This window comes from Manis pentadactyla, chromosome 2, assembly GCF_030020395.1.
Source record: "Manis pentadactyla isolate mManPen7 chromosome 2, mManPen7.hap1, whole genome shotgun sequence".
NCBI lineage: Eukaryota > Metazoa > Chordata > Mammalia > Pholidota > Manidae > Manis > Manis pentadactyla.
This window is the reverse complement of record NC_080020.1, coordinates 178,082,226-178,106,037: the sequence shown is the minus strand read 5'-3', so window position 1 is coordinate 178,106,037 and position 23,812 is coordinate 178,082,226. Positions and strand designations below refer to the sequence as shown.

The window sequence follows — 23,812 nt, the reverse complement described above, 5'->3', positions numbered from 1 at the left end:
GTCATTGGTTGAGACAGTTTCCCCTACTGACCACTAGGTGTTGTCAGCTGGTAGGATGGGCTGCGGCAGGAGGAGGAGCATCCAATCCATCCGTGGTAATGTTCCTCTGATCAACAAATTTGGCAAGCTCCTTGATGGCAAGATATTTTTACCTAGTCCAAGGCCTGGCACATAGTAAGCATTCAACACATGTTTTTTGAAGTGAATTATTCAGAATGCAAGGGGTGCATTTATTCTGCAGACAGCCAAAGAGCATGACATGTTTTGCGTAAGTGTCCTTGAAGACCTCAGTCATATTAGGACAAAGAGAGGAAACATTACAAATAAGAAGTCCCTTGACTAATTAAACTACAGAAGATAAATTTAGCCTTGAAATCAGATTTTGAATTCATGTAAATCTATGAACTGTTTTCACTGCTTGTACAAATACCATCATAGCAAAATACTTGTTTACATGCAGATCTGGCAAATCATTCCTTTATTTGTTTCTGTTTTGCTCAGGTGCCATCAGATATTGATTCTTCTGCTCCTATCCCGCCAAAACTTTCAAACAACATTCTACTGATTTTGGTGCAATGAGAAAGTGATGCCAAGCCATCTATGATTTTACGAATATACATTAGCATAAAATGAAAAGTGAAAAATAGAGAAGCGATGGCTGCTGGTTTGATCCAGAGCTGGAAGGAAGGAGGAGGGTGAATCTGGAAGCTCCTTTGTTCTGTCCTTCACTCTTGTAAGCACTCAAGTAAATGAGGTTAGCTAAAAAATACCTACTAGGGTAGTGGCAGAGTAGTAGGCATTCATTCACTTAATGTAGTTACCCTTGTTATGCTAAGAAGAAGGCTCTGAATTTCTTAGCATTTTTATTAGGCATTCCCAGGATCTTAAAAATAATTCCTAAACTGGGACAAATTATTAAATATTAATAAAATAAGATTATCTTATTCATTTTCCTCTTCTTTTCACCTTTTTTTTTTCTCTTCAGGAAGATGATTTTCTTTACGGTAATAAAAATTTACCTTGGGTGAATATTCACCCCAACTGTATTTTTAGTAAGTCCCCGACATTAGCAAAGAATGGGCTGTTTCTCTCTGTAGTTCCGCATTCTGACCTTTCAGGGCAGTGAGGGGAAGAGGATGTGATCATGTGATCGCCAGCACATGGGAAATTGTGAAAGGGACCTCACTATAAAAAAGCAGCCCACAACTGTCTCAGTTCTCAGAGGACGCTGAGCTTCTGGGAGGACTTGTCTGAGAGTGGAGTTGGCTGGCTGTTTGTCCATCCAACATGGAACCAAAGCGGATCAGAGAAGGCTACCTTGTGAAGAGGGTAAGCAGAGCGGGCCTCTCAAGGGTGTCACTGGAGACAGGACTGAGGAGGATTGGTGGCCAGCTTGGGCCTCTGCCCACTCATTTAGGAATGTTTAATGTTAAATCTATCCGGTTGAAACAGGAGAGTATGTACACTTTCGGGAGGGAAACGAGTTTATGTTCTACTGCATTCTGCCTCTTAAAGGTGAACTATCCCAGCCCATGCATCAGGGCAGCTTGAGTCTGTGGGACTAAGCATTCCAGACTGCAGGGCCTGGAAGGTGGAGACGTAAGCAAAACTCCTCACTATTTAGAGCTTCCTTTCCAAGAACCCACTTGGACGTTGTGCTAGAAGAACTCAAACTCTTGTGCTGTGAAGGTTACTCAGAGACTATTCATTTGTTATTTAAATTCCTCTCCCCCTCTTTGTTTCTGGAGAAGAGGAAGAAGAAAATGATTAAAGATAAGCTGATATAATGACACAGTAATTGTAGCTTATTTCTTGGGCCATCTTCCTAGATTTGATGCATAAGAAAACATCTTTTTTTTTATCGGGCTGAAATCTCTTTATTCACAATGCTTAATGAATTGGTATAAAGTGCTGTTAAGGTAGTAGGTAAATGCACCATTTTAAAGATTAGGAAACAGGGACACAAATTTATTTGAAAATGCTTAGGCTTATGGGCATGACATCAGGAAACTGAATTTTGTTACACTGTTGGTTTTCCTTCTGACGCTGGGTGCGTGTCATGTCATTGTGTGAGTTCACACATGGGGCTTTTGGGCCTTCTGTGGGCAACACCTATGTAAACAAATATGTGTGAGTTTTGTTCATATACAATATCCTCAGTGAGCTCAGTGTGCAAGAAGAGAACTGAATTCAGCACATTCCTTCAGATGTCCAGCTTTTTAAATGAATGGGCATCTACTATGACCCTGTTTCAGGTCATTCATTGGGTGAACACTTTAGCCTAAAATGTTCTACAGGGACCTTAGATCATCTGGTCTCTTTCCTTTATCTCTGAAAAAAGAAACTGAGACCAGGAACCCAAGGCCACACAGATGTGACAGAGGTGGTACCTGAAACCCACTCTCTGACTCCTGGGTTTCTCACTCATGGCACTGAGCTCTGTCCAGGACACCAGCATTTTCTTAGGATAAATCTAATCTAAGTTAGGGTTTGTAATGTATGATAGAGTTATAAGTGGATGCTGGGAAACAAACAAGCCCTCAGTGATATTCTCTTTAGCCATATTTTGAAACATCCTTTGGAAAAGACAAATATATACACAGAGGCATATGTGGTCTCTGCACTGGGCACCAACTTTCTCATTGAGAACCATAATAGTTAATGTTGACTTACTTCTTTCCTGATCCTGAAGGCTAATATCCTGTGAAGAACAAGTGAATGAAAACACTTTCAGCAAAATTATTTTAAATAATTAAAACATCTTGCAATAAATATTGCTATTAAGTTTGTATATTCACATCCTAAACTCTATGAATACAAAAAAATGTAGAAGACTAGATCTCTAATAAGTGAGACTGTTCCACTAGAAAATGGGGATTAAAGAGTTAAGTTGTTCATGGCTGGAGCTGGAGGACATTATTCTCAGTGAAATAAGCCAGGCAGAGAAAGACAAGTGCCAAATGATTTCCCTCATTTGTGAAGTATAACAACAAAGCAAAACTGAAGGAACAAAATAGCAGCAGAGACTCCAAGAAGGAACTAGGGGTTACCAAAGGGGAGGGGTGTGGGAGGGTGGGTGGGGAGGGAGGGAGAAGGGGATTGACGGGTATCATGTTTAGTACACATGGTGTGGGGGATCACGGGGAAAACAGTGTAGCACAGAGAAGACAAACAGTGAATCTGTGTCATTTACTACACTGATGGACAGTGACTGCAGTGGAGTGGGGTATGGGTGGGGACTTGATAATATGGGTAAATGTAGTAACCACATTGTTTTTTCATGTGAAACCTTCATAAGAGTGTATATCAATAATACCTTAATAAAAAATTTAAAAAATAAAAATAGTTAGGTTGGTAAGCATATATACTAAAATTAATAGTTTTTGATCAGTGGGAGTAATTCTCTCAGATTATGGCCCATCAATGCCAATCTAGAAAAGGTGCTTGGAAAAAAACTGTAATTGCATATTGATATTTCCATGATTTACATCTTCCATAATTTCCATGTCTTTGGTTTACATCTTCCATGATTTGTGCTTTTGTCTTTGGGACATTTGAACACTCTTTGTCCTAATGTATTAAGATTCTTTAATTTGCCAGTTTAAACAGATGCTTCGTTCAGAAATATTCCCTTTGTCAGCTACAGAACTACACCTGAAGCCATAATTTCTCAGTAAGGTGCTGAAGGTCTTAACTTCTTGGGCATTAAGTTTCTCTCAGTTACCTCACGTGAGTGGATTAAAAACTATATATATATATATATATCAGGAACCTAATACATAGTAGGTGCTACATATGTAAGAATGATGATTAATGCCAGTACTGATAAACATTTCAACAGATAGGGGTCCTCTTCTAGATGCTAATGGGGTTCCTGGGCTGGTTGCCAAGTTAATAATGTCTCAACTATAGTTATCGATGTTAAGGCAGGACAAGCAACAATATATGAATCTCTTACTTTTTTCTCTTACGCAGTTTAACATATATGGATGGTAATAAATAATATTTTTCCTTATGTCTTATTTTATGGAATAATTTTACTAGAGGTAAGAGGTTTTGGGTGAAAAAATACAGAATTAGAAAATGCTGGTACAAGATTTTGTTCAGTCAGAAATCTTTGGGTCAACAGTCAAGGGCATTGGGTATAAAATATTTCTGCTTTTTTTCTGAGCAAGATAATTGCCCACATTTTACAATTCAGATTTCCCCCACCGCTTTCTGCCTAAGATCTTTGGATATAGATGATGGTTAAGAGGAAGAGGGAAAATGTATGATTCTGTCATTTTGCAACTTTTTCATTCTAAGAGTCTTGCCACTTTTGACTTAAAAAAAAAAGCATTTAGAGCCTACCACCTGACAGCTAGCCATTGTAGGAACGGGATCGCATTCAATCCTAGCCACTCTGTGAGAATATCTCATCTCACAGATGAGAAAACTGAGGCTCAGAGAGAATAAGTGACTTGCCTTCTGTCAGATATCTGGTAAGTGGATGACCTGGAATTCAAATGCAGGCTTGCCTAAGAGCAAAGCCCACTGTCTCATGGTCCCATGGAGCATTCTAAAAGGCAGGCTTACCGGAGTAAGCCACACTCCTGAGTTCCAGAACAGTCTGCCACTTAGTAACTGTGTGGCCTTGGCAAGGCGCTTGGCCTCTCTGTCCCCCAGTTTCTTCATCTGCAAAGTAAGGATAATAGCTGTACCCACTCTGTAGGGTTGTCATGTTATTGTGTGAATGCATTAACTGCTTAACTCTGGCCCTACTGCACATGTGTTAGCTCATGATGACAAGGAATTTACAGATGCCAACTGCTGGGAATTATTTCCCGGTATCATGTCGGGAAGACAAGGCAGCTGTGGTAAAGAGTTCTGCTGCAAACTCTTTTCTGAAACCTCTACCTATTGGGAATTCAAAACAATGTATGACAATGTTTCATACCTTTGAACACAGTCCTCATCTGCTCTACTTGTCCCTTTCTGGGCTAAAACCTAGCCAGTTCCTTCAACAAGCTCCCAAGAGAAAGATATCATCTTGTCTCTCTCTTTTGAACAGGCTCTGGTTTATCTGCAGCTTGGAGGTTTCCTGAACTCAAGGTCATTCTCCAGGTGCATCTGTAAGCACAGAATTACAGGGATAGGTAATATTTATTGGGTGATTACTATGTTCTAGATATTTCCCTAAGCAATTTATGTGGAATATTTTATTTAATCTCCCAATAACCTTAAGAAATAGATACTAGCATTATTCCCATTTGCCAAATTCAGAAAATAAGGTTTAAAAACTTGCTCAAGGTCACATTTGCTAGAATTTGGCAGAACTGGGATTTGAGCCTGTGTCGTCCAGCTCCAGAACCATAGTTTCCTACTGGTTAGGCTCCACTGAAAATTAGAATACTACTTTTGTCACTTCAGATCCTCTGCTTCTCTTTACATAGCCTACAATGACTTCGGTTTTTTTGACAGCCCACATCAAAGTGCTGACTCATAGAGATCCTTTTTCCCCACATGTCCATTTCCTCACATTTTCACCAATACATTTTATAAATCTTAAAAAAAAATCTTACTAAAGAAAAAGATTCTATCTTATATAATTTTAATTTACATTTTAAAAACTATTGTTGAAGCAATACATTTTTATGTTTATTGGACTGGGGCATTTCTTCTTTTGAGAATTACCTCTTTATATTCATCTATTTAAAAAATTAAGAGTGTTTATATATTTCTTAGTGATTCTAATATTAATATTAATATATTAATAAATACATTAAGGATATCAGCTTTTAGTTATATAATAATATAGTACAAATATCCATTTTTATTTGCTTTTCAGTTGTTGCAGGTTTTTTTAAATGTATGGAAGTTCAAGCTTTTTATACAGTCAAATATCTCATCCTTTAGGATTTCTTCTTTTGATGCCATGCATGGTCGGACTCTTGTGCACTAAACTATACCAGTCTTGTGATGATGAACAGTTTTCACAGGGAAACATTACATCTGACCCAGCATCTAAAACTTGCCCGTTGTGACATGGAATTATATAGGGATTGACCTATAACAGAAGAAAACAGACATGTGCTATAATGTACAAAATCATAATATTATATATGCATAAAATCCTAATATGATGATTTATGATTTAGATATGTTTTATTATATATATATATACATATGAGGTTTTATTTATATAGCTAGCTAAGTATCCTACAAAATTGGTTTAGATTCCAGAATTATAGTTATGACAGAACCAGAACGAAGATGGCATCTGAGGGCAAATTCAAGAGCATAAAATTGGGAATCAGGATTCTAGAGCCAGTTCCACATGACCACATTAATTGGTCAGGTGTACTAGGCCAGTTGCTTAACCGGCTTCAACTCTCTTACCAGTATGATGAGAGTGTTGGTAGATGAATCCAAGTATCTCTGTAGTGTGTAAATTTCCATGATCATACTTCCAGGTTTGCTCTTCGGTGAGTGCCAAGAGGGCTGCGGAGAGACGCGGTAAATGCAGGTGTAGCCGAGGGGAGGCGCGGTCGGTTTCCTCCAGCAAGAAGCTGGCGGCTGAAGTAAAGGCGGAGAGGAAAGAGATCATCCGTGATTCCATCACCCTAACCTTGCTGATCTCTCCCAAACCTGGAAGAAAGTTTCCCCTTTATAAGTGGCCCGGTTCCTCTTGTTTTACAGAGCATTGGCCTCCTCACTGCCCATAATGACCCAAAGGCCACCTTGTCCTCTGAGTAAGCTGACAGAGCCCCAGAGGCCACATTTGAATTAGGAGAGCACAAACTCATTCTGCACAGCTGGTTCCAGGGTATTTTTTAAATTGTCTACAGAAGGAGAGAGGGGTTAGCTGACCTCTCCCAATTCCTCCCAATTCCAACTCAAAAACCATGAGTGAATGTTTGATAGGCCTGAGGTAGAATATAAAATTTTAGACTCCAAGGGCATTTTAGCAGTCATCTAGTCCAACTTCTTATTCCTAACTTTGTGAATGTGTATTATTTGAAGTTTATATTAAATAGATGTTGCATCTTTCTTTAAAAGCATATCCCAAATATTATTATGTTGTAGTATCATGTGTTATTCATTTATTATTTTTTCTGAATTATTTTGAAAAATTTCAAACCCACTGAGAAATAGGAAATACAGTATGACTACTTTATATACATATATATCTTATATATCATATATATATAATACTGTATTCTTTCCTAGATGTATCAAGTGTTGACACATGGCCACATTTGCTTTATCTCTCTCTACCTGTAGATTTCTGTGTAAACACACACATATTTTCATGCTGAGATATTTGATGATGAGTTGCAGGCATTGTGCTACCTCACCCCAAATACTTCAATATATTTTCTAAGAATCAGGACATTTACCACAGTTTCCCAGTTGGATGTACCATTTTGCACTCCTGCCAGCCACGTATGGGAGTTTCAGTTACCATCGTTGCCAAGGCCTGTTCTTCTCAATCAAATTTTGGATATTCTCGTAGGTGTGTAGAGGCATCTCACTGTGGCTTTAATCTGCATTTCCCTGATGAATAATGATGTTGAATACATTTTCAGAGGCTTTTAGGATATCCTATTTAATGAAATGTCGCTTCCAGTCTTTGGCCATTTAAAAAATAGATTTTATTTTTCTTATTGATTTACAGGAGCTCTTTCTATTTTCGTTTCAAGTTTCTCTTCAATAGATGAAAAACAGAAAGGCATTTGATTGAAATTATTTCATGTGTTGGCATAGTGTCTGACCTTGCTCACTTTTAAGAATAGGGAAATTAACCAGTGTTAGTATGGAAAGTTACTCTGCCTGTGCAGAAAAGAGATAGTGTGTTTTAATTTTTTTTTCAGTGACTAAACAAAGGAAACACAGGGACAAGTAAAATGATAGCCCTGTAAGTATTTATATTCTTTGCATAAATAGTCTTCCTTTGGAGCAACTGGACCTTTATATAGAGGCTCCTTGTATTTTTATGATAAGTGGCAGGATCTGCTGGGAACTCGATGATAATTCTATTTCGTGGTAGTCATGACAAGGTGATAGGAGCTCAAAGCCTGGAGGCAAAGAACCTATTCTCTTCTTTTCTCAAAGTCTTCCCAAAATATAGATGAGAAACAGAGACTTCCTTAATGTAGTCAGAATGGTTAGTTTATTGCTAAAGGGGCAGTTGGCCTTAACCCAAACCAAAAATTATTTTTAAGTAAGGGTTTTCCTAAAAACCATGTTGAGATGGACAATGTCACTCTGGCATTATAGACCATTTTGCAAGTGATTTTCATAAAACTTAGCCATGCCTGTATACAAGGCTGCACTCTGAGTTTCTTCTTGACATTCATATTCAAATAAAATCTCATTAGGCCAAAGGATGCCAGTAACCGCAGCTAGCATGTCACCATTTACAGTCTCTGTGCTTATGTTGATACAGCTATTGGATCATGACATTTTCCAGTGAGTCCAGCCTGAGGTACCAGCTACTCTTCAGTCTGAGTTGGCACTGGAGATAGAATCTATTGTCATCCATCAGCTGAACTGAACATAATGTGCAGAACTGGGAGCAGAAAATGAGCTACAGAGTCAGCCTGAAATGTACATGAAGCAGGGCCTTGGTAATGGCCCTTGAGAGGCTTAGGGGCTAATTATAGATGTGTATACATTTTATCTTGAAAAACATTATTAAAGTTCCAGAAGAAAGGCAGTCTCCTTCTCTTGAAGGCTGCTTTCCTACCAGCCTTGTCACACAAATGTGGGTCACCTATGTCCACACTGGCCAAAGTTAGGCTATGTTACCAAGTCACACACCAGCTATAGGACAGTTTTCAGAAACACTGTTACACAGCTCTTTTTGTTGTCATTACAGGGGAGCATATTCAACACTTGGAAACCCATGTGGGTTGTACTGTTAGAAGATGGCATTGAATTCTACAAGAAGAAAAGTGACAACAGCCCCAAAGGGATGATTCCCCTGAAAGGAAGCACACTGACCAGCCCTTGTCAGGACTTTGGCAAAAGGATGGTGAGTTGACAACACAAACGGCAATGAGCACCTTGTCAGGCACTGACCTTTGAGTCTGTGCATAGCCTGGGATGTGAATGGTGCTCTTGGGGCCCAACCCTCTCACCACCACCCGCACTCCACCCTGGGCATTGGGGTCTTTGGTGGCCAAGCGCTTCCAGAACAGGGCACAGCTCAACTGCTGTGCTTCATAAGGGACCTCAGCCTCTTGAAAGAAATCATTCCTAATGGGATGTGTTTTGATTTTAGTTTGTGTTTAAGATCACTACGGCCAAACAGCAGGACCAGTTCTTCCAGGCAGCCTTCCTGGAAGAGAGAGATGCCTGGGTTCGGGACATCAAGAAAGCCATTAAGTGCATTGAAGGAGGCCAGAAGTTTGCAAGGAAATCCACCAGGAGGTCCATCCGACTGCCGGAAACCATTGACTTAGGGTGATTTTCTGTGTTTCTTTCCTCCACCCTTTCCTAACATTGCCCCACTTTTGAGGAAATTTCACAACAGACCTGCTCCGAGGCTTGCTTTGGCCATCTCTGCAGGCTGCACCCATTCTTTCAGCTTGATGCTGGTACTTGGTGCAGTAAGATGTTTGCATAGGTCGGAGGGAGTGACCTTGGCTTCTCCAAGACCTACAGCTGAGGAAAGAAGAGTACTGGAGTATAAATTCCCTCATTTAGGGTAACTTTGGCCCAGAGACAGGGAAAGAGAGAGAAAGAATGCATCATTGCATTTACTAAGTAGCCATAGTAACTTAGTTTTGAAAGAAAGCTTCAGAATCTCCAGACAGGTAGGAAAAGGAAGAGGCTATGTGTGTAAGTAGGTAAAGTTTCAAGTTCGAGTTCTTACACTCACAGAGTCAGCAAGGGTCAGCCAAGGTGAGAACTCATCCTGGGCAGAAGACTTTTATACCTTGACCTGGCTTAATGGTCTCTGATGGTGACTGGCTTAGACTTGCAGGCGATAGTTGTTGCCTAACGGTGGTTAACGGCTCCTGGCAAAGGTTATTGAGTATAGGATTTCTTCCTTCTGCATGTTTTCCATGTTCTCCTGTCACATGAAGGCCTTTCTATAGGAGTCTCTTTACTTCTTGCTAGTTTTGCTTTTATGTCATGCATACCCTGAAACAGGAGCCCTGCCAGGAAGAATTCCATGTTGGCTGCTTAAAATGTCCAACAAGGATTCTGTTTGCAAAATGGGGAAAGGGCCACTCAGAGGGGGCTGAAGAAACCCCTTCTGCAAGCCTAACACAGGACTGGGCATGTCACAGGATGTCGATAGAGCACATTGAACCTGGTGAGAATGACACCTTCTCTCACCAAGGACCCAAAGGGAGGTGCCTCTTCAAGCCGTAGCTGCTGGGTGGGGTTGTCAAGTGGCCGCAGTTCTGGCCACAGCTGTCAGAGCTAAAGGGGAAAGATGTATGTGGAGTCACAGAATTCATGACAGGAGCTTTCTGTTTTGGCACTTGCAATTTCTTTGATAAGGCCATCTTTCTTACTTCAAGGATGGAACATCACACTATTTTGTCTGACCTCCTATGATCTTAGAATAAGAGATGAGCATAGTTAAAACATTCAGTTTCTTGGAGGCAAATATCTACACTCAATGGTGTCTTAAACACATTTAAGAACTGGGACATGAAGATCTAGAATATATATGAAAAGTTGGTCCTAAGAACTTTTAATCTTGGCACCTAAATGGGGGCAACTCTCTAACTTTTAGCACTAGGAGTTAGCGAAGAGCTTAATGAATTTCAGAAACATTAAGTACCTTCTAGCACGTTTTGCTGGATGCTGTATAGGCCACAGTTATGCAGATATGACCTCTGCCCTCTAACTACCTGGGGTGTAGTAGAGAGGAGGCTCAGTAGCCACCTGGAGGGGTGAAGCCTGTGCCCACGGCTGCCTCTCCAGGGTGGCCACTCCGAGAGGACTGCTGTTCTGAACGCTTCCCACTCACCTGGATGTTTTCATTGCCCTGCAGGGCTTTGTATTTGTCCATGAAAGACACTGAAAAAGGAGTCAGAGAACTGAACCTCGAGAAGGACAAGAAGATTTTTAATCACTGTTTCACAGGTAAAGACCTTGCAAGGCTGAGCAGGGCAGCTGGGGAGCCACTCTGGGGTTCTCGGTCAGCCTTCTGTGTGGGGTTGGGGAGGTGGAGCACAGTGGGTGGGAGAGGTCACAGAATACGGATTGGTGAACAAGGGAACTTAACTGCCCCAGGGTACTCGAGGTCAGGGTCAGGAAGGTGGAGGGGTAGAGGGGATGATCTGTGGTTGCAGGGTAGTGTCCCCTGGGAATTCAGCCTCAGAGAGTAGCCCATTAGCATCAGAAAAATCAGGGCTGAGATTTGGGATCAAGATATCAAGCAATGGGCAGTGATCAGGGAAACCGGCAAGAGCAGGGCCCTAACTAACTCCAGCAGGACTGAGGTCACCGAGGCAGCCTCTGGCAAAGGGACAGGAGACCTTCCCAGTGTAGATCCGGGCACAAGGTCCAGGTCACACTTATTTCCTGCATAATGTCATACTGAGTCCCAGCATATTGGGCTAAAATGTCTTATGTCCTCCCCATTGAATGTCAAGGTGGGCTCTAGAAATTCAGGTGGGGTCTTCATGAATCAGGTGGGCTCAGCAGAGAGAGAGAAGCCCACGGTAGAGGTGGAGACTCAGGAACTCCTGGCAAGTGGGGAGGACCCACAATGTCAGGTGACAGGGGGGCTAGTAGACTGTCTTTCAAGCTTCAGCATGTTTTGCTGAACAAATACCGAATGTAGGATTAGAACACTTGAAGTGAAGATGATCCATTGCAGTGTAACTCAGGCCTGAGGTCACCTGAGTTCTCTGAGCCTTAATTTTCTCATTTTAAAATGAGGTCTGTAATTACTGCCCTGGCCTTTACAGCGTCACTGTGAGGATTAAAAGCAGAAATGTAGTAGTATTTAGTTGATCTTCCTAGGAAAAGAAAAACTGGCAAATGCCTTCCAAATCCATGGAAGGCTCACTAAATACTGCTTTCATTGCTGTTTCAGGGATGGGGTTTCCTACTGTGTCACTTTCATGGGACACCCAGCCTGCTACACTGGCTCCCTGCTTGACTACATTGTATCGAACATGGTGTTTTAACAAAAAGGTTTCTTGTAGCCTTCTAATAACCCACTTGATGGGTCAGTTTCACTTGATTCTCTTTACAGTCCTCTCATGAGGCAGAAAGTTGATGGCATGACTTCTCAAAGTCCTTGCTAAACCTGCAAAGGTGTGACATTCCAGTGCAAGTGATGTCATCAAATTTTAATTTGGGACATGCATATCTGATCATGTTTTTCCCTGCTTAACAATTTACAATGGCTCCTTGTTGCCCAATTTCTTAAGATGCCATCACAGCTCTGCATAATTATTCTCCCCCTCAGCGGAGCTGCTTCATGCCTTTGTGTGTGTTGTTCACACTCCTGTTCAGCTTGTGCTGGCTTCTTTTAGCCCCCGCCTCATATGCTTTGCAAAAATCATATTTTAAGTGTGAGCCCAGTGTCACTTCCTCTATGAATCTTTTCCCTACTGTGCACACACAGCTGCCCATCCTCCACCCACTCCTTCCACCCCTTCCTGCAGATTTGATCCAGTAGCTCCACTGTATGGACCCAGGGCAAAACACATATTATAACACTTAGCTCCCATCTGTCCCTTTTAGATTCCCTGATGGAGCCTCCCCCAAAACCCATCACAGCACTTAGCACTGAGTTTGATCATTAATGGACTAAATGAGTGGGTTAGTGAAAATGATTTCTTTGATACACACATTGCTCGTTAGTGAGCGTGTAGATGTTTTTAAAAACTCTTTACATGGTTCCATGCTTCCAGGTATCTACCCCACTGATTTCATTTTTCTTTCTGGAAATAACAGGGAAGATGAGAAAAGCCAGACACTTGGGTGCTCTGGAAATCTCCACGGGTGACCGTCAGTGGCTTGGTCCTTGGTAGGAGAACTAACCTTCTCTCTGATGGTCCCATCCAGGTAACTGTGCCATTGACTGGCTGGTGTCCAACCAGTCTGTTCGGAATCGCCAGGAAGGCCTCATGATTGCCTCCTCGCTGCTGAATGAAGGGTACCTGCAGCCTGCTGGAGACATATCCAAGAACGCGGCAGACAGGGCTGCTGAGAACCCTTTCCTGGACAACGCCGATGCCTTCTACTACTTTGTAAGTGACAAAAGCTACTCATTTACTCTTCCTGTGATGGGTGCTGCCCTGGCCATATGCTCGGTTGGTTTCCGTTCGTATTCACATATGTGTGAGAAAGGGCCCAGCCTTTCCAAGAGCTGTTGACGTCCCTGACTTAACAGCCGTCTCCCTCATGCCTGCCCCATCCAGTGAGCCAGTATAAAGGAAAATTTTATTAACTTTAATGGTTTTCTTTAAATTGACATTTAAAACATTATTATATCTGTTCCTATTCCAAGTAGTAATTCACTTAGAAAAACCTACTAGACTGTAGTACACGCCAGGTACTCCCCTAGACAAAGGTGATACTGCAGTGGAAAAAAAATTGGCAAAAACCATGGCCCTCCGGGAGCTTCTTTTCTAGAGGGAGATCTGGAAAATCACAATGTGCTAGTTGTATTTTTTCCAAATACACGCTAAAATATATGACTCTTAATACAAAATATGTTTATCCATGTCCCCTCCCCCAATCATCTCACATTCCTCCTGTAGTATGCTTACCACAAATTGGGAAACACTGTGTTACAAAACACAGACCTCATCTTGGGCCATATGAGAAATCCAGCCATGGTGGATTTCTAGGGGAATTTGGCAGTTTTGTTTTTATTTGGGGTCAGATCTCTAAATAAAGTTACAAAGCTACTTAAGAGAACTAACCTATTTATAAAAATGAAGTGAATGTCCCAGAGAGAGTTTCATTTCACTCTGGGGGAAGTTCCACTGTGAGTTTTATTTTGTCTCAGACCTTTGATCTGGTTGTTTCTAGCCATTTAAATGTGGGATTCTAAAAATACCCATCACAGAGGCTCTTCCTCCCCTGTGTGATTCACTGCCCACTTACAGCTGAGCAACTCCTAGTTCCTTCCTGACCTCAGAGAAGGGAGCTTTGACACATGCTCTTGGTCTTTGCAAGGTAGAAGGAGCTGCATAGCAGAGTCTGTAATGATCGTGTTGTGTTGTACGAGGCCTTGTAAGTTAGCCACACTGCCTTCTAGGATGCGGCCATGAGTTCCCAAGAAAGAAGTCTTTGAAAGGAGAAATGTGCTGACCTAGACTTAGAGCATAGTTTGGGGAAACCAAGGAAATGAAAGGCTATTGAAAGATCACACTTGAGTACCAACAAGAGAATACCTAGCAACTAGAAACAAGAAAAAGCAGGAGAGGAAATGAGTTAACCAGGACAACCTTTGAGGGTCAGGTTGGGTTATGAACCACAGCGGGAAGGAGAAGAATCTACCCCAGGGGCTGGAGGGGAGGTAGAGGTGGAGACAGTACAAGTAGCAAGACATCTAGACTAGCTAAATAAACTTGCCCTTTGTGTTCCCAATAGCCAGACAGTGGGTTCTTCTGTGAAGAGAACTCCAGTGATGATGATGTGATTCTAAAAGAAGAATTCAGAGGGGTCATTATTAAGCAGGGATGTTTACTGAAGCAGGTGAGTGGCCACCACGACTCCCTTCTACTCTTTCCCTCTTACCAGGTCTTTTCTATCCTAAATTACCCAAATGGTATTCCATATGTTTGGGCAATAGTCAACTAGAAAATGAATTCCACAGAGTGAAGACAGACAAAAAGCTAAGCAGATGATCAAAGTGGCATTAGGTCACAAAGACTGAGGCAGGCAGGGCAGAAGATGCAACTTGAAATAGGGAAACTCTTCTTTTATGGATATCATGGGGGGAAACAGACATTCTAGCAAAGATCCTGACCTTTTCATTAGCTGGAGGAAATCAGTTGGCTAAGAGATGCCATCCAAAAGGCAGAGATGTGTCATAGTAAAAGTGTTTCCATTTGCCCACCCATCCACCCTGCAAAGCAACCAGGACACAGAGCAGGCCACATCCAGAAGGAGAACATTGTATATCATTGAGAGCAAAGTACTATTCTAACATGTGGGTATGACATCGTGAGACCAAATTGAGGGCATGCCTTAAGCCTACTCAGCAGAAGGAGCAGCAGATGAAGTTCAGATTCAGTCAGAGGGCATGGACTCACCCTGGGGGGAAGTCCTGTGCAGTTACCAGGTGTCCAGGTGCCTGTCACTGTCAGTCTGGGAGGCAAGGGCTGGCTGGGGTGGGCTGAAGAGCTCTAGTTGGTTACCAGGGGCCAAGATGCAGGATGCCAAGAGGTAGGAGAATACTAGGGCTGAGTCTGAGTGAGGAAGCCAGGGCCAGGGGCCAGCACCCGGTAGAGGAATATTCAGAGTGAAACAAACTGATACTAGCAGATGGTGTCATAGAAGCCATAGCTTCTTGAGAAGACCAAGGTCTTGCCTTCCTGGCTGTTCTGTGAGTTGTCTGAAAGGAGCTGCTCAGTAGACAACAGAGAGAACCTGGTTCCATGAGATTTTCGTGTACTGTCTATAGGCCCCCCAGGACTGAGAGGTTCGACTTACATCCTAATAGGGCCCTGAACTTCTAGGCTGAAGAGGAAAGAATCAAAGTTGAGCATATATTTCCATTTAAGAAGGACTTTGGGCTAGTTGAGAATAGGCATAGGTAGGGATTTTGAGTTTCACATAGCAAGTGGGGCATTAATGTGGAAAACTTACCTTAGCACCAGATTTTGAGAGAAGGGGTCCTAAGCAATAATACAGCGAGGATTTAGAAAGAATTCACAGACTGTTCTAATAACTTTTGTGACAGGGTGACCACTGATTAGATTACAGGAAAGCATAGCAGCAGGGCCAGCCTTATGTGGGGAAGGTTCTGGCAGTTGCCCATGGGCAGAGTTTTCCCCATCACTGGCTTCCTCATTCATTCTGCCAAACATTCCTATATTCTGGCTCTTTGATTACAAGTGCTGGAAGGTGGCTATTAAGAGTAATTTGGGGGGGAATCTGTTAAAATTGTACCATCGGCCAATTTAATCAGTCTGTCCAGATTTTACAGCTCCCCACGGGATTCTGATGCGTGGCCAAGGCCGAGAACTGTAGAGCTAACCTTTTTCTTAAATGCTTATTTATCCTACTATCAAAATACGACTATTTACACAGTCATCATTATAAGCCACCTTTTAACATGAAGAAAATAGAAATCTATGTATATTCAGGCATTTTGTTCTTTTACAATTGCCTTTCCTCTAATTTTTTTGTGAGAGGGAGAGGGAAAAGAAACCTCTTTTATATGACTTGTTGGCTCCTTTAGTTTTTCCACTCTTAGCTCAGTGATTTATAGTCTCGGTTCATATCGGAATCACTAGAGGGAACTTTAAAAAATCTCCTCATTAAGTACCACAAAACTAACCGCACTGTGTCTACTACTGGGCGTCAACCAGGGTTACCCTGCACAGAAGGCTTATCATGAAAAAGGATTCCTGTGTTCATACTTCACAGGTGGGAAGTACTGGGTTCAGCTGGAGGTCCCACTCCCCCGAGCCCTCCTCAACTCGCCCTCTCTGAATTCTGCCTGTTTCTCCCATCCCAGAGGAAATTATTCCACTTGGGGAATGTAGAAAGTTTGAGGATTAATGATATTGGGTTATATTCAATATAATCTGTTTTTCATATAATTCATTCTGTTATGACAATGAACAAAATATTAGTTTCTCAACCACACGTAGATTCTTTGATGCAGAGGGACAATGTGTTAGATGTGTTTTTTCCCATGTCTGCCACCAAGTCCAGCATCCTTCTTGGTCTACAATGGTGGACAGTTGACACTTGGAGAGTAAACTAAATCGAATATAAGTGATGACCTTGACAGATCAACAACAATTCTTCAAACCCCCAGGCATGCATGCCTTCCTTAAAATCTCTCAGGAAACACTTATTAAATGAAAGATGGACAGATCAGACTCTTTAATGTGTCACATTGTGATGCCAGGGAGAGCTTCAAGGCAATGCGATGGTTGGCCAGGCTTGGCTGATTTCACATCCTCCTGTTACCTTCCTCTTCCACTGACTCATGGAAACTTGGTACCCACCCAGTGATTGCATAAGCGAATGTGACATGTACGACTACAGGTCAGGAGGAAATGGCGTGGGGTAGAACCTTTAGTATCCTCACCCTAGGGACAGATTAGCCAAGCCAAAGAGCAGGAATTCAGAAAAAGAATTTCAGAAGTTGGTGCTTTACAAAAGCCATTCTGGATATGATACTGCAGATAGAAACATTGTCTGTTCTCCCATATGACTCTACAGGGTTCCTGGCTTCCAACCTCTGGCAAGTAAAGGCTCTTTGAATATGAGCTCCTGACTAAGTGCTTGGCCAAATAGCTTAGACCCATTCTTGAAAGCTCCCTTTAAACTCCTTTGACCCAACATTATGAAGGAGGCACTGTCTGTTAAAATCATAAATGTTTCATTGTTTTCTATACAAGTAACATGACATACTAGAAAATCCATCTATGTGCCTGTCAATATGTGCTGCTTTAGAAATAACAAATAATAGTCTTCAGATTAGCAAGATGGAAACTGTATCGTCTAACCTAATGTTTTTTTGGCTTCTGAAGTTATTTCAGTCATTTGAATTTTCTGTGGGAAATCATAAAATCAGGTTTACCATGACATTTTAAAACACTGCTATATGCTAATGGGAAAAACTGGGTAATTCAGGGCAATAACAAACAGATATGAAACAGCTTCTATGTGCCAGACACAGTGCTGGGCATAGGAAGGAGATAAACAAGATGCAAATCCTGCCCTCAAAACCCGCAGTCCAGTTGATGTCAGTGTTTAATTCTATTGTGAAGGACCAAGTCCTATTCTTTTTCATCTCATCTGTCACAACCATCATTCCTTCCCATCTCCATTGTTGCTATCTGATGTTAGCCCCTAATTTTATGCTTGGATCGTTACAATCATTTCCTAATGATCTCCTTTTTACCTTATTATCTTTCCTCTGGCTCATCTTTAACCTAGCCAGCTGGTCCATCCTGAATGTTGTTACTATATTAATCTTCCTAAAATGTGATTATAGGCTTTTCCCTTCCAACAGAACCACCATCAGGGACAACCCTGCCTTTTATTTTTATTAAGTCCCTTTCCATTTTTCCACACTCGCCTCTGCTGTCTCATGAGCCCTGCATTCTAGCCAGACAGGTCCTATTCACGGAGGGCTGCCTATGCCTCGTGCATTCCCCCTGCTGTTTTCCTGTTGCCGGTAGGCTTCCCACCCGCCTCATTCACCCATCAAACTCCCCTGTGTCCCACCTGGCCAAGCGTAGGTCTTCATGACGCTCCCTCTGACATCCCAAACCCGCAATTACATCTCCCTCCTTTAATTTCTTCGGAACCCATTATCTATACCAATTATGTGGTTTGGACATTTGCTATTTTATACTTCCACATAGGGTTATAAACTTTGAAGAGGAGGGCTGTGTCTTAACCCTCTTTATAGCCTCACCATTACCTAACATAGTAGCTTCTATGCAGTATTCTTACATAATACACAAGTTGAAAGATGATCTTAGAAATAACCTAATCCATAATTTAATAACATCCCAATTGTTCATTGGCTCTAGTGCTATCTCCATCTCCAAGACCTGGGTTGGGGCCTGGTTCTTCTGGGGTTTGTATTTATCTCTCTTTTTTTTTTCTTTTTTCAATTTGTCAAACACTTATTATGTAGGTACTATGTGTACAGAGTGATGGTAAGAACTCATCATTGCTTTTCTTACATTGACCCTGAATATAGGGGCATAGGAGGAAAAACTGGAAAGTGAGAAAGTTCATTCTGAGAGAAGACCCTGCGTATCTGCACTACTATGACCCTGCTGGGGTGAGACTCTGTGGCCAAAGGCCATCCACCGGGAGCCTCCACTGCAGCCAGTAGCTGGCTTCTTTTTCTCCTTTCTGCTCTGTCGATATCCTTTACTCTTTACTCTTCTACTTCTCTTTCTCCCACCTTCCTCTGCCTTTTCCTGCCCTCTCTTATTGCAAAGATCTAAGATCTTAGGCTTTGGGGCCAGTGTAAGTTCAAGGATGAAGAAAATATCACTATATTTCCCTTTATTTGGTCAACTCAGCATAATTTTTTTTGTTTGCCCCAATCTGATATTGTCACAGGAACTCAACTAGTCCAACACTTTGCTCTTGGTTTAATAGGCAAAAAAAAAAAAAAATGATAATTCCTTTTAGGCCAACTTGGATGACAGCATTGTTTAGGTGCAGTCATTTGGGAAGTTGATGGTGCAGAGGTGGGTTTTTTCCTCAATAAAATGAGCCAGTTCTAAAGCACAGAGACAGTTCCACCCAGGCGGGTTCTTGGCCTCTGTGTGTGGTGCAGGGCTTGTTGATTCCCTCCTGTGAGGGTTGTACTACTCTATCAGCTGCATGTGGGCAAAGAGCTCTGGAAACCCATAGCTCTTCTTTCGTGGGATGTGGTGATTCAGCCTCCACACCTCCCCTGGAACTTTTCCTCGGACAGGAAGCTCAGACTGACTTGTGTCTCTTCATCCAACTTCCCTGTGTGAAGTGGGAGGTGGAGGATCTAGAAGGGTTCCCTTTAATCTCCTTCTGCTCTTACCTATTTTGGGAGCCCTGATTATACCAGAGTGAGTCTATGTGGCCTTTGCACTAATAAGATAAGGTATATCCAATACATTGTTCTTTGGAAACATAACAAAGGACTCCTCTCTCCTCTAGGGGGAAGATCCCCTGGGAGCCATCCGCTTGAGAGGCTGTGTGGTGACTTCAGTGGAGAGCAACCTAGATGGTAAGAATGAATTTTTGTTTGAAAGAAGTGCATCTACTCAGATTCCCTTCCCACACCTGGGACATCCTGAGTCAGCTACAATCAATTATGCAATCAATCAGGCATAGTGTGAATGAATTTCTGTCTGAAAACCTGGGAAAGACCAAGAGTTATTCTCTCCCAACCATGCCCTGGCTCTTGGAGTCTTGGGGAGTAGGTGTGGCTTTGTGGATGACTTGAATAAATCCCTGAGCAAAGCTCAGAAAACCTTTACCTCAGAACTGGCTTTGATGGAGAGACTTACTACCTCCTGACTCTGTAATTGAGCTATGACATTCCTTAAAGGGGAATCCCTTTTACATCCTTACACGAGATCTCCCACAACGAAAGGGATATCTGCGCAGTGGGGCAGTGTGGGGAGTGGAAAGTGCTCCTAGGTTATAGTTAGGTCTGTGCCACTCAGTTAGCGGTAGGATCTTGAGTGGATTGCTTAACTGATCTGGGTCTGAGGTCCTCCTCTGAGAGCGAGGGGGTTCTGCCAGACGACCTCTGGATCCCAAGTTATGAGTCTATGATTCATGTTGGTTGGATTGACTTCTCAGGTGTGGGGATGAGAAGTATCACTGGGCAGACGTGGTTTAGACATCGAAACCCTGGTTTTGCCTTGTCATTTTGGGGTGATGATATTTTAGAGGCTGCCAGGAAAACATTACAGCTGCATAAGCCCAGATTTTTACTACTGAATCTGCTGCTGCCTTCTCCCCATAGAATGATGCTTCCATTTGGAGGTAGGGAGTGTGTTGCTCTTTTGATTTGAGGTGGATGTTTTAAGTCTTGTCACAGTATTGGCCAGTTTATTGCCTTTTGATCTTACAGCAGAGACTCAAACTTTGCCCCTTGATAAAACCAAGTTCAGGCTATACTGGTGGTATACAGGTATATTGTGTATCTTTAAAAAATCAGACTCAGCCCTTGGTTTATATTCTGAGCAGCGGAAATGTACTCATTAGACACTACTGGTGTGCAAAAGTGAGAAATCTGGTTTGCTTTTAAACTATAAAAGAAAATGTTTCTCCTTGACTGTTTTATTTATTTCATAAATGTACACACACACACACACATGATCATACTATATAGTATCTATATAAATACTATAAACATAATTATGTAGTGACTATATATGATCATACAATAATGTTAAGTTTGAAAACCACATATTTAATATTCTTAGGGCACTCAAAAATTAGGGATTTCATTCCTTGCAGAAGGAGGGTGAACTGGGTGGCCTATCCAGTGTGCATGCTCACTGTCACTCACTTTCTTTTAAACCAGGCAGGAAGACTGAAGACGAGAACCTCTTTGAGATCATCACAGCTGATGAAGTTCATTATTTCTTGCAAGCGGCCACTCCCAAGGAGCGCATTGAGTGGATCAAGGCCATTCAGGTGGCCTCCCGGACTGGGAAGTGAGGACACACCTGCAGGTCATCACCCTCCTGAGGGAAGCCCACAGATAAGCTCTGTCCAGAACCTGTCCCCTTCTGGTGACAAGTCAACAAAAAAGGGCCCGGGGGTGGGAAATTGTCATCTGCAGAGGTTCTGAATGTACCTAACCACATGCCATGTGATGTTTACTGCACCGACCACATTGCTCACTGAAGCCTTTCTGCCACTCTCCATGCCCCTCAAGCAGATATAACAAGCTATGTGACCTGGGTACTTGGCTTAATCTCTCCAGACCTCAGGTTCCTTTTCTGGAAAATGAATGAGTTGAACTAGGAGACCCCTGAGGTCTTCCCTAGCTTAAAAACTGAAAGCCTTTGATTCTAAAACCCATGCCATCAAAGTGTCTCTCTCTATTCATCCAGCTGGTGGCTAAGTCTTGGACCTCAGAACCTGAGCCAACTCTTCCCTTTGAAACTGTTTCCACTCTGTACTAAGAGTATGAGGGATAAACCTCTTTTCCTGTTCACCACCTTCCCTTGCTCTTGGCCCTGAGATGGTGTGTCAAAGCGAAGGGTAACCCCCTCCCTCCTCACTCTGCCCAGCAGTTTCCTGGGAGCCGGGCGCTGTGCTGGTGGCTTATAGGTGGAAGCTTCCCATGACTTAGTACATCCTGGGACTTACGTTATCCAAGAAAAAGACCTGAGGAAGGCAGGAATGGCAGAAGGTCTTTTCCATGTCCTGAAACCACCCACAGCACGTGTCACTTCTACTTGGGGCTGATCTGAGAAGGCTTTTTTGTCCCTTTCTGGAGCATTTCTCTACCATTGATTAAAATGAGGAGGGGGAACTCCAAGTCTTCAAGATTCTGTTTCATTTGAATGTTCTCAGATAAAAGTGGCTAGATGGATTTGCACCTTGGGCTCTCTACATGGGTGAGGAGCCTGGGCAGCTGCCTAGCTAATGTGTCCCCACGGCTCCAGAGGTCACCAGGGCTGTAACCACAGGCTGGCAGATGGGATGATTGGTTTATACAAAGACAGCACTGGAATGACTTAAATGTACACCAGCCTCCTGGAGGAGGCTGTCAACATTGTGCAGCACCTTCAGTTCTATAGTTACTGATACTGTGGTTGTGCCTGAGTGTTAAGCCCAGGCTAGAGCAGCTCCGCTTGGCTTTCCAGGGACCTCATGAACCCATTATCAACCAGAGCCATCTGCCCTACATTCAGATTCGGTACCTGTTTCCAATTTTTGACTCTGTCCACTAACTAGTGATTCTAATACAAAATTGAGAAAGAAACGGATGTGTGTGAAGGTGTATTTTCTAACTTCAGATTTTCAATTTTAAGTTTCCCAGTGAGGAAAGGAGGCTAGAAAATTCTTCCTGCTTTCATCAACTCTTCTCTTTCCCTTCCCCAATTCCACATGATATCCACGAGGCTATTCCTACTCTCAGATTACTTTACCAATGGCCTACAGGTAAAAGGCCACCTGCTCTCTGATTTGTTAGTAAATTGTCTTCTTGGAACATGCATAGTAGGTTTTCTACATTCAGTGTTTAAAGTATTTATTAATGTGGAGTCAACTCTGTTTTGAAATAAACATGACCTTGTTTACTGTCTTTTTGATGTGATGGCTCTGATGTTTTACCTTCTATCAATGAGTCTCCTTTTCTACAACCCACTTTCACTTATGGAGAATAATACCATCTCTCATTTCAAGTCATCCCAATAATTTTATGATTTTTTTAAAACAAAGTCAGTCTATTCTAGGAAATAATAAAATATGGGGAAAATGAAGATAAAGCTTATGAAATAGGAAGAGATGTGCAGTCCATATGGACACTGATTTTTAATTTATAAGATCAGGCAAGCAAAAGAATCCTTGCATGGCCATTAACTATAAAGGATGCAGAAAATATTCCCTTTAGGGAAAATAAGTTTCCTTCTGAAGGGCTGCTATGTATGGTTGAGCATAATATGCACTGCTCAACAATTCACACTGCAGTCCAGGTGACTGTCACTCCTTGGAATTTGCATAATACAATCTGCACATTTGTCACAGGGTCTGTGGAGAATTGAAAGCATCATTATGGCTTTCTAATATGAGCAATTGATTCTTCCTGGTGGAATGAATGTGTCACTTGCCAACTTTAGAGTACAGGTACAGATGCTACGTCTGAACCTCTTGGGCTTAGAAATCATGCTTATGCCCTTTCAGGCATAATAATAGACAAATCCACAAGGATCTGAGCTGCACTAAATCTGTTGTTAGCTAGATCTTCCGGATAAGTTGTTCCAGCTTCTACACAGCACTTGCTGCTTCACCTTGCACTTTCATATTATGCAGATGGTTTCTTCCCTTAAACCTCTGCTAGCTTCAAACCTTTCTTCTGTAGCTTCCTCACCTCTCTCAGTCTTCATAGAACGGAAGAGAGGGCATTGCTCTGGATTAGGTTTTGGTTTAAGGCAATGTTGTGGCTGGTTTGATCCTCCATCCA

General features: G+C 42.2%; 2 protein-coding genes across 3 annotated transcripts in view; one reads left to right on the top strand and one right to left on the bottom strand.

Moving 5' to 3' along the window:
- The first annotated feature begins 1,197 nt into the window (after positions 1–1,197).
- On the top strand, positions 1,198–22,933 carry PLEK (pleckstrin). The gene is made up of 9 exons (XM_036908226.2): positions 1,198–1,329; positions 8,861–9,016; positions 9,266–9,447; positions 10,997–11,088; positions 13,027–13,211; positions 14,563–14,667; positions 18,869–18,952; positions 19,819–19,888; positions 21,200–22,933. Exons 1-9 carry the CDS (start codon positions 1,288–1,290, stop codon positions 21,334–21,336), a joined length of 1,053 nt encoding a protein of 350 aa, XP_036764121.2. The 5' UTR covers positions 1,198–1,287; the 3' UTR covers positions 21,337–22,933.
- Positions 4,311–23,812, bottom strand: part of FBXO48 (F-box protein 48) — a 72,212-nt gene continuing 52,710 nt past the window's right edge. For both annotated transcript variants that reach the window (XM_057497129.1, XM_057497128.1), the window contains 2 exons: positions 6,379–6,555; positions 4,311–6,046 (listed from right to left, as the gene is read on the bottom strand). In XM_057497129.1, coding sequence (XP_057353112.1) covers positions 5,885–6,046; positions 6,379–6,555 — 339 coding nt within the window. In that variant the 3' untranslated portion in view covers positions 4,311–5,884. The remainder of the gene's footprint in view (positions 6,047–6,378; positions 6,556–23,812) is intronic.

What these genes read in the sequence shown, in the direction of transcription:
- PLEK (XM_036908226.2), top strand. Translation starts at nt 1,288, where the DNA reads ATGGAACCAAAGCGGATCAGAGAAGGCTACCTTGTGAAGAGG. An exon ending in AGGACTTTGGCAAAAGGATG is followed by an intron (nt 9,017 to 9,265) that starts GTGAGTTGACAA and finishes TTTTGATTTTAG; the next exon opens with TTTGTGTTTAAGATCACTAC. An exon ending in AGGGATGTTTACTGAAGCAG is followed by an intron (nt 14,668 to 18,868) that starts GTGAGTGGCCAC and finishes CCCTGAATATAG; the next exon opens with GGGCATAGGAGGAAAAACTG.